Source organism: Pongo pygmaeus, chromosome 7 (assembly GCF_028885625.2).
Source record: "Pongo pygmaeus isolate AG05252 chromosome 7, NHGRI_mPonPyg2-v2.0_pri, whole genome shotgun sequence".
In the NCBI taxonomy this organism is placed as follows: domain Eukaryota; kingdom Metazoa; phylum Chordata; class Mammalia; order Primates; family Hominidae; genus Pongo; species Pongo pygmaeus.
In genome coordinates this window covers 12060273-12071382 of record NC_072380.2, presented here as the reverse complement: position 1 = coordinate 12071382, position 11110 = coordinate 12060273, and the positions used below count along the sequence as shown (strand labels likewise).

General features: G+C 45.4%; 1 protein-coding gene across 2 annotated transcripts in view; it reads right to left on the bottom strand.

Moving 5' to 3' along the window:
• Positions 1-6152: 6152 nt before the first annotated feature.
• The window catches only part of MFHAS1 (multifunctional ROCO family signaling regulator 1), a 108567-nt gene continuing 103609 nt past the window's right edge, over positions 6153-11110 (bottom strand). Inside the window, exon 3 of one of the 2 annotated variants that reach the window (XM_054498161.2) lies at positions 6153-8844. In XM_054498161.2, coding sequence (XP_054354136.1) covers positions 8811-8844 — 34 coding nt within the window. In that variant the 3' untranslated portion in view covers positions 6153-8810. The remainder of the gene's footprint in view (positions 8845-11110) is intronic. The other variant, XR_010127149.1, reaches the window with a different exon arrangement.

The window sequence follows — 11110 nt, the reverse complement described above, 5'->3', positions numbered from 1 at the left end:
GGCATGGTCCCGGCTCACTGCAACCTCTGCCTCCCGGGTTCCAGCGACTCTCCCACCTCAGCCTCCTGAGTAGCTGGGATCACAGTTACCTACCATCATGCCCAGCTGATTTTTGTATATTTGTAGAGACGGGGTTTCACCATGTTGGCCAGGCTGGTCTTGAACTCCTGACCTCAGGCGATCCACCCGCCTTGACCTCTCAAAGTGCTGGGATTACAGGTGTAAGCCACTGTGCCCAGCCAAGTATTTCTTTATAGCAGTGTGAAAACGGACTAATACTCTGAGGTACAAGATAGAATAAATGGCAGAGGCAGTGGATCAAGCAGCATTAACATAAGCAACTCCATCTTAGAAAAGGACTCCATCTTACATTTTAAAAGGCATCATGCTGACAGGGACCAGATGTTCACCTAATCAAAAGACACTGCACCCAGCCAGATAAGGACAAAACCAGGCACACTTTTCCACTATCAGTCCTCACCAAAGGACTCTGGAGAGCAGGACTTCGCCAGCTCAAAACGCCCATCTTAACAGACACTGTCTTGCTGTCACTTGTGATAAGCACCTGGCATCCACCTCTGAAGTCTGTGCCCACATAAAAGACTCTTCCTTGCAAGACCTTGCAGGACATTCTTTTTGTCTACATTGCTCTTCCTGGACTGGTTAACCCTTTCCCTCATCCCTTTTCTCTTTTTTTTCTTTTTTTTTTGAGACAGAGTCTCACTCTGTCACCCAGGCTGGAGGGCAGTGGCACCATCTCGGCTCACTGCAACCTCTGCCTCTCAGGTTCAAGCAGTTCTCCAGGTTCACCCTCAAAAGTAGCTGGGATTACAGGTGCACGCCACCACACCTGGCTAATTTTTGTATTTTTATTCAAGATAGGGTTTTACTACGTTGGCCAGGCTGGTCTCAAACTCCTCACCTCAAGCGACCTGCCTGCCTCGGCCTCCCAAAGTGCTAGGATTACAGACGTGAGTCACTGCACCTGGCCTCTCTTAATGTAAAATTTACTTTATTTGATGTGGAATGTTTAATCTATAACATTTATATATCGATTAAGCATACCACACTATATACGGTTTGCAATGCTGACTGACTTTTGGAACGGTTAGAGCCTCACAGCTCTGACTACTGACTGAATGGGTAATAGTAAGGAGAATCGCCTCCTTGGTAATTCTATGTAGCTCGTGGTTTCTGTGATTGAAATAGCATCAACAAAAGTCTGACATTGTGGAAAGACACAAATGTGTGGGTCTGGTTATCTGACCTTGAGACACTCAGAATAGCCAGGATTCAAATGGAGGTAGTCTGGAGTCAGTGCACCTAGCTGCCTCCTACATAATGCAAAAGACAAGTGATTCTCTATGATTTGATGCCATCTGTGCCTCAGTTATGAACGCCTGAGACTGCACTGAAGTACATGGCCCTACTTTGGAAACACTAGTCTGGGGGCATGTCCAGACGGCTCTGGGGAAAGGCGTCTTCCTTCCACGCTCAGATACACATGGAAATGCTGCACATTCTTTCAGCTTTTGGAGATGCACCTTTTGTATTGGTATCTAAAGGGTTCTCAGAGTCCTGCAGCAAAGGCTCTCTTAAGCTTTCTTTTTCTTCTTTAGAGACAGGGTCTCATTCTGTTGCCCAGGCTGGAGTGCAGTGGTGTGATCATGGCTCACTGCAGCCTCGACCTACTGGGCTCAAGTGATCCTCTTGCTTCAGCCTCCTGAGTAGCTGGGGCATGTGCCACCACACCGGGTTTTTTTTTTTTTTTTTTTTTTTTGGTAGAAATGAGGTCTCACTGTGTTGCTCAGACTGGCCTCAAACTCCTGAGGTCAAGCAATCCTCCCACCTCAGCTTCCTGAGTAGCTGGGACTACAAGCATGCCACCATTTCCGGCTGATTAAAAAAAAATTTTTTTTGGTAGAGATGGGGATCTCACTGTGTTGCCCAGTGTGGCCTCAAACTCCTGACTTCAAGCAATCCTCCCTTCCTTGGCCTTCCAAAGTGGTGGAGTTACAGGCATGAGCCACTGTGCCCAGCCTCTTTTAAGCTTTCTTTAATGCAGCACTTCTTATTGGATCTCAGAATCATTTTAAAGAGGAGCCTGTATTTGTACCTCAGGAGACGCAAATGTTCCATGAAGCAGTCTGAATCCTTCTCAGCATTTAGAATAAAATTCATTTCATTAAAAAATATTCCTAGTTTTTAAAGATGAAGAAAGTATTGCTTCCCTGAAAGAGGTTACAAATATTCAAATAGGGTTTCTGTTACCTGGTGAATTTTCTCATGCCGTCAAACACAGATCACTTTAGAAGGTCATCTGCTTTCTAACACCCCTTCCAGTCCTTCCACACCCCCTTCTGACTTGGCAGCAGGAGCAGCATTTCCACCAGGTGATGGCCTTTGTCACTGCCAGTTCCACTGGGAGGCACCAGCAGCCATGGGCAAAGGAAGCCCTGGGCATTTGAATTTGGCACAGAAGCTGCCACCATGTGTCAGGCACTCTATTCAAAGAGTGAAAGGAAAATAGAATCTCAGGATCTCAAACTCAGGATGGCAAAGGGAAAGTTCAGCATGGGAACTGAGTCACGCAAAAACTGCTGTTCCTTCTGTTCCCAGACAGCTGTAATTTCACAATCTCATGTCACAGCCTCATTTCCTATACTCCCTCTTTAAACGTTAACTTTATCTTGTGTAAAATGTAGATTTACTGAGCTTAACTTGTGTAAAATGTAGATTTACTGAGCTTATCTTGTGTAAAATGTAGATTTACTAAGCTGGAGACAATGAATAATTGCTTTTTTCCTCTACTCCCTCTTTTCACAGGTAAAATGTAAATTCACTGAAGCTGATCAGAGCCTCACAAGGAAACCATCCGCCTCATTGCCTACCCTCCCTACTTTTCCCTGTTGCTTGCTCTTTCCCTTTTCAATACCAAAGTTCCCAAAACCCCTTTGGAAAAAACACAGGTCACAGATGCTCCTGTGATCTGTGCTTTTTACTAGGCGCCTCCTTGACCTTGGCTAAATAAACCTCAAATCTATTGAGACCTGCCTCACTCACCTTTTGGTTTACAAAAGTTCAGTGAACCTGGAAGTTCTTTCAAAAAGCTCACAAAAAGGGGAAATTGCCTTAGGAGGGAACAACATATGTGATAAGCAATGCCCTTCTAATTGTCACCACTGACACGTACTTCTGCGTGGCCTGCTCAGCAAAGAACTCAGTTTCTTGATAAAGAAAAACAAGGCCCAAATTGATGTGTGCTAATTGCACGACCTTCACCAGGAAGAAGGAGGCAGTGGCACAGAGTGAGTGCTTGGGGTTGCTGTGTGTCCGGAAATGGCGGGTTCTTGGTCTCACTGACTTCAAGAATGAAGCCGCGGACCCTCGCGGTGAGTGTTACAGCTCTTAAGGTCGGGCGTGTCTGGAGTTTGTCCCTCCTGATGTTCGGATGTGTTGGGAGTTTCTTCCTTCTGGTGGGTTCGTGGTCTCGCTGGCTCAGGCAGGAGTAAAGCTGCAGACCTTCGAGGTGAGTGTTACTGCTCATAAAAGCAGTGTGGACCCAGAGGGAGCAGCAGCAGGATTTATTGCAAAGAGCAAAAGAACAACACTGCCACACTGTGGAACGGGACTCGAGCAGGTTGCTACTGCTGGCTCGGGCAGCCTGCTTTTATTCTCTTATCTGGCCCCATCCACATCCTGCTGATTGGTAGAGCCAAGTGGTCTGCTTTGAGAGGGCTCTGATTGGTACGTTTACAATCCATGAGCTAGACACAAAGGTTCTCCACGTCCCCACTAGATTGGCTAGATACAGAGTGTCACACAAAGGTTCTCCAAGTCCCCACCAGAATAGCTAGATACAGCGTCGACTGGTGCATTCACAAACCCTGAGCTAGACACAGGGTGCTGATTGGTGTGTTTACAATCCCTGAGCTAGACATAAAGGTTCTCCAAGGGCCCACCAGAGTAGCTAGAGACAGAGTGTGGATTGGTGCATTAACAAACCCTGAGCTAGACACACGGTGCTGATTGGTGTATTTACAATCCCTGAGCTAGACAGAAAGGTTCTCCAAGGCTCCACCAGACTCGGGAGTCCAGCTGGCTTCACCCAGTGGATCCCACACTGGGGCTGCAGGTGGAGCTGCCTGCCAGTCCCGTGCAGTGCGCCCACACTCCTCAGCCCTTGGGTGGTCCATGGGACTGGGCGCCGTGGAGCAGGGGGCGGCGCTCATCGGGGAGGCTTGGGCCGCACAGGAGCCCACGGAGCGGGTGGGAGGCTCAGGCATGGCGGGCTGCAGGTCCCAAGCCCCGCCCCGCGGGAAGGCAGCTAAGGCCCGGTGAGAAATCGAGCGCAGCGCCGGTGGGCTGGCACTGCTGGGGAACCCAGTACACCCTCTGCAGCCGCTGGCCCGGGTGCTAAGTCCCTCATTGCCCGGGGCCGGCAGGGTTGGCCGGCTGCTCCGAGTGCGAGTGCGGGGCCAGCCAAGCCCACGCCCACCCGGAACTCCAGCTGGCCCGCAAGCGCCGCGCGCAGCCCCGGTTCCCGCCCGCGCCTCTCCCTCCACACCTCCCTGCAAGCTGAGGGAGCTGGCTCCGGCCTTGGCCAGCCCAGAAAGGGGCTCCCACAGTGCAGCGGTGGGCTGAAGGGCTCCTCAAGTGCCGCCAAAGTGGGAGCCCAGGCAGAGGAGGCGCCGAGAGCGAGAGAGGGCTGTGAGGACTGCCAACACGCTGTCACCTCTCAGCTGGATGCAGCCGTAGGGCCAGCCACACCTCTCCCACGTGGGACGCACCTCTTGTGACACTTCTCTTTTGGAAATTCTAACTGCCTCCTAGTTTCCTCTGTTCTGTTGGCAGAAGTGGCTTTGAATTCTGCGCACCCCACAGCTCTACCTGCCTTGTCAGGAGTCTTGCAGTGAGGCCCTCCTGGTCTGAAGCGATCCCTTCTTCCCTGTATTGCGCTGTCTTCAGGGCAGGGCTCCTCTTGTTACAGTAGGTAGTCAGGCAGACATGAGCAGGGCAGAAGAACCCCCCCAAGCAACCATCAGGTGAGATGGTCAGGTGGTTGTTACACTGTCTCTCTTAAATAATAATTGGTCACAGCCGGTGCCAGGGAAAGGCAGGCTCCCAACAGATAGAAAACACCTGAAGCTGGTGAGCAGCCGCTTTCGGATAAGAGCTCAGGAGTTGGGTGAGTGGGCTCAAGCATGCGCATTAAGAGGCAAAATGACAGCGTTTGACTGGTATAGGACCTTCTAGAGCCATTCAACTAGTAAGGGAAGAAAACCTCAAGTGAGCATGCGCACAACTCCAGTAACACTGCGCATGCGCCCCCCACCCAAGCGCTGGCAGGCCACTGCGCATGTGGACAGCCCACCCCAGGGAAGAATCAGGGGAGACCTCGGAAAAATGCCAACGTATAAAACCCCAGGTCAAAGGTCAAACTGTGCACTTGATCTCTCAAGCCGCCTGCTTGGCCCTCTTCCAAGTGTACTTCCTTTCGTTCCTGTTCTAAAGCTTTTTAATAAACTTTCCCTCCTGCCCTAAAACTTGCCTCGGTCTCTCCCGCTGTCTTATGCCCCTCGGTTGAATTCTTTCTTCTGAGGAGGCAAGAATTGAGGTTGCTGCAGACTCGTTATGGATTCACCACGTTAACACCCTGGCTTTGGTCCTTCCTTATCTTCTCTTTGCCTTTATTTAAACAATATGGAGGACTAAATCCTCTGATGGGTACCTGAGGGGCCTGCTCTTCCAGTTTGCAAATAGGGCACCCTGGGCAGTATGTAGCAGGACTTCTGCCAAGAGCCTTTGAAAGAAAGATCAGGGGAACTTCCAAAGCTACCATAAATTCAACAGCTGTGACTTAGGAATATAGTGGATCATTGAAAAAAAAAAAAAGATTCTGATTTAAGAGAGCTGATATTCAAGAGTTACATCCTCAGCCTGAAAACAGGCAGTTTTAAAACAGGGACTCTTTAGTTTTCTCTTCGGGGACCAATTACCAAACAGATGAGAGCTACCACCACCCACCTCCCACAGCTCCAACAGTACCACTAAGGACTAAAACTATAAAACAGTCATTCCTTAACTGATAGAATTAAAAGTAAAAACAAATGAACAAAATTAGAAATAATTAAGCTCTGGGAATACAACTGTTTAACCATTTCTTTGTATTTTTATTGATTTTTCTTTTTTAATTTCTGCCCAGTTACGACAACGAAATGGGAAACCACAATTACAATTCACAAACCATGGCATGAAAAACAACACGCACCCCATCAGGAATTACACCAAACCCTTTCCTTTTTATTCATTCAAAAGAGAGTCCAATACACAAGTGTCAAATATGAGCACTGTCATTTCATTTTTTCTTAGAAGGGGGAAAAACATTTATTTTGGCAGTGCTTTGACAATTCCAGGAAGTGGTTTTGATACCACAAGTTGCAGGAATAGAAACCCTAACAAACTTGGAGGGCATTTGTTTGAGAGGCAAGGGACGCCTTGCTTAGAAAACATTCCTCTTGTGCTTAGTGAATCGCCTGTCGCCTCAGTGGGCTGCTGTGTCTTTCCAGGTGCTGAAAGAGAAAACGGAATTTCTTGCATAGACAGCTGAGGAGTCCTGTAGAGCAGAGTGATTTTTGTATCTCCAACCCTCCTCCCACCCTGAAACAAATTCTCAAGCTTCTCTGGAGCATCTTTTGGTCACATGACCCTCTATCATGGTAACCCTTTTGCTAAGACACATGTGACACCAAGGTTTCTTCTGACACTGCTTCTCTAGGGTTCAGATGACAGCACAAAACATTACTTGTCAAAAATATTAGATATTAAGAATGTGGGCATTTATGTTCATAACAGCAAATACTTTGTAGGGTGTGTCACCCAAAGGAGCATTTTTGTCATTTAATATGGTCCCCGGGGAGTTAGCCCAAAATCATACAAATAAGCCTTTTCCTAAAGACGGGTCAAAGTTGGTTAATTTAACAGTTGAGGAACTGTCTCATGCCAATTAAAAAATTCTTACTTCCCAACTATTCAACGGTCCAAAAAGCAATTAAATGTTACCATTCAGTTTTACACACATGCACACGCACACAGACGCGCACACACACGAGAACTGTGACAAAAGGATTCACCAGATTAATGTTGTGACTGTGTTCTAAAAGAAAACGAAATCTCAAACTTGAGGTGTCCTATTCAAGTACTAAAAAAATGCAAACATCGTCTGATCCCATTCGATTTTTAGGATCATAAGAAATCATTCTCCGAACTGCAGATTCTGGAGTCAGTGAAATTAACGCCTGGGGCACAAAATATTCTACAAAAATCGGTTTGTGATGTCTAGCAGGGCAGTCGCTTGCTCCTTATTTCTTTTAAAAAACATGTTGAGACTTTGTATACTGTGGCCTTCCAAGAGTCAATACTTTACGAAAGAAGTAAAAGAGTAGCGAGTACCAGCAACTCACTCTTCTCGTCTGAGGCTGGCGAGAAGCAGCCAGTTTTATACATTTTCGATCAACCCACGGAGGAGGCAAATGTGAACAGAGTTTTTTACACTCTCCGAAAAACATGTTACTACTGTAGCATATGCTGTTTGGCCCAATTAAAAGTAGAATGGAGAGCAATTTGTTTGGTTGGCTTTTTAAGTTTTACCTTGTGAAGATTTTAAAGCAAGGGTTTTACTAGTTCTTGGCAGGAGACCGTCCAATCAGAGGCTCTGTATTTATAAATAACCCGTGTGGCATTATGCTCTCCAATGAACATAACTGGAGCCTAAATTCACAACCTTAAGGTCTGACAGCCAGATGTGGAAGGTCTACAAAGAGCTCTGCTAATAAGTAATATGTTTGCAAAGTGCTCTGCTAAGTAAGGTACTTATTAAGCAGAGCACTTTGTAAGATTCAGAACTGACTCCTGATTATCTTAAGCCATTAAAAGACTCAAGTTTTGCATGGACTTTTCGTCCTCTTTGGCCCCTGAGTGTGCCCCATCTCTGCCCAGCACTAATAACACATTGGAGAGCAAAGGATTTCCCACCAGCGTGCCTGATGATTTATATAGGCAGGGACCTTTATTGAAAAGAAGGGAAGGGACACGGTCTTAAATGCACATTTAAGGTTGTTTCTGATTATTGGCAATCTCTATGAACCAACACTTAATCCACGGGCTAACAGGGAGAATTTTTTTTTTAATCTGAGGAGGATTAAAGAATAAAGAAAAAACAAAAAAGTCTTACACTAAAATAAGAAATCAGCCCCATCTTGGCACAGTTCTCATGCAGAATATTGCACCCAGTGTGAACTAACGCTAGAAGCTTCAAACTGTATAAATTTAAATGTATTTGTATATTATAAAAATAAAGATAAACATATACATATTTTACACTAGTTATGGAACAGCAATGAACGTCAGTCGATCCCTCTTTCACATTTAACAGAACTGAAATCTGAGTGCTCTAAATACTGCCACCTGTGCTGTAACTATGGCTTATATGTGCACGGAAAACAAAATCCCTGAGAAGCCATTCGACTTTTTTTTTTTTTTTTCTTTTCTTCAAGTAGCGCGCTCCTTGGAGGATCACAGTTCTGAGGTTCAGGTTGTAAAACATTTGCTCCATGTTCTCGCCCATGCTTCCCCCCACCACCCCCTCCCCACCTCTTCCCCAGTCTTCCAAAAAGCACCCTGCAAGCACGCGTTGTCACTCAAGTTCACAGAACACGCTGGGGGGAGTGCAGAGGGTCTGCCAGGTGCAAAAGATGGTCCAGGTGTTCAGATGCTCTCTTTTCTCCATGGAAATTCCACAGCCACAAACGTCACTGGTTTCTGTGCTTTTCACCAACGTTCTTCCTGTATGGGTGGACAAGAAGAAAGCACAGAGATGACAAAAAGGTACTGGACAATGCTACCCTCAATAAGAAAAGGAAGTGATGATAGAAATCTATTTTCTGCACATATTTTCATTTCTACTTCTAGGACTCATTATAAACATGTAAATGTCAGGCAACTAATGTCCCCACAAAGGAAAGAGTCATTTTAGCAGTCCATTTGCCAAACATTTCTGTTAGTGTGTTAAGCTCAGTTCAGCTATAAAGAGGGAACTGTACTAACTGGCTGTCACCACTTATTCTACTGTAATTTTATAGCTTAACTAGACCTCTAACTAACAACCCAAAACTCTAAACACGGAACTGTTTCCTTTCAATAAACACACACGGTCACACACACACACACACACCAAATAATCCTCTAGGAGAAGGAATATATACTAAAAAGTGAGATGTCTGTCCACCTAAAATGCATGATTTTACTTAAAATGTTATAAGTTAAGTTGTCCACGAAAATCTGGAGCCTGATCAATATAGAATGAATAAACTACTGCAGCCTCAGCAAATAAAGCGGGATTCAGTTCCAATAAAATGGTTAGAGGAAAAAATATCAAGTGTTCTTCTCATTTTTGCTTCCCTACAATGACATGTGATGGGATGTTTTTGAAAGTGTTTTTTTTTTTTTTTTAGCAACTTTTAATAAAATATACAAAGACATTGAAAGGAAAGGAAAAAGGAGTTATGATTTGTTTCCTCCAATCCCCCATCTCTCGTTAGGAGAGACACCGATTTCATGGACACTGATAATTCAGCATCTGCCTAAACACTTCTCCAGTCCATACAAGATTGTCATGGGCTCATTCAAGCATGATAATAATGACATCACCAAAACAAAGCAAAGCAAAGCAAAACAAAACAAACAAAAAAACGAAAAACCTCTCATTTACTAACTACATGCCAGGAATTACGTTGTTCACTCTAGTGCATTATTTATCTTCAACTCCTAACAATCCCACCATGTAAGTTCCATCTTACTCAGCAATTTTTTTTTTTTTTTTTTTTTTAAAGAGACAGAGTCTCGCTCTGTTGCCCAGGCTGGAGTGCAGTGGTGCAATCTCGGCTCACTGCAAGCTCCACCTCCCGGGTCCACGCCATTCTCCTGCCTCAGCCTCCTGAGTAGCTAGGACTACAGATGCCCACCACCATGCCCGGCTAATTTTTTGCATTTTTAGTAGAGACGGAGTTTCACCATGTTAGCCAGGATGGTCTCTATCTCCTGACCTCATGATCCGCCCGCCTTGGCCTCCCAAAGTGCTGGGATTACAGGTGTGAGCCACTGCGCCCGGCCTCAGCATCTTACTAAGAAGGGAACTAAGGTTGCAAAAGATGAAATAACTTCCCCAAGGGTGCATACTAGCGAGTGACAGAGCCAGGCCTTTCACTAGGGTGATCTGATGCCAAAGCTAAAAGAGAAGTTGGATATTTGGAGCTCTAGGAAAGAGTTTCACATTTCTAAAGCACTCTGCCATGAGAATTTTTTGAATGCCTATTAATATAGTAAACTCCCAGAAGAGAGGGTTTTGAAAACTGCCTCAAATTCAACTAATAACATAATCAATCTAACTGTAAGGAGGATGGCAGTGTAAAAACACATGTCTCAACCTAGCAGCTAACTTTGGTGGTGTGAGTTTTAGGTTCACGTGGGAGATGTGTTACATAAACATTTTCCCACTGAATCTAACAGACCTTCAGAAATGCAGACAGTCTGCTCCCTGGGCTACACGTAAGACTGAGAAACACAAGAATACCTAATCAAGGGCACCTAGAGGGAATATCCCACTGTTCAACCAGCTTGAAAATTGTTTCACATCTATGCCTTTTTCCACATTTGGGATCTTAGAGAAAACAACCATCAAAATCACCAACCTTCTCTGTTTCTCCCCACCTCTCTATCTCCATAAACTTGTCCTCCTCCTTCAAGATCCACCTCAAAAACGACTTCCTGGAACTTTTCTTGATTCTTCCTAGTAGAGTTCTTTCTGTAAGCCCTGTGCTTACAGGACTCTGTTCATACACCTATCATGGCAGGTACCATGTTTCAATTATAATTAGACTCTGATAAGTTTGCCTGGTTATGGCTTTGATTCCTATCTTCTCCAAAGAGGCTATTAGGTTCTGGAGGGCAGGATTTGATTTAGCTCTTTATGTATCCTCAACACCCGGCCCAATGCCTACTAGAGGATAATTACTCAACAAAGATCTGTTGAATGAATGATGGGTCAGATGTG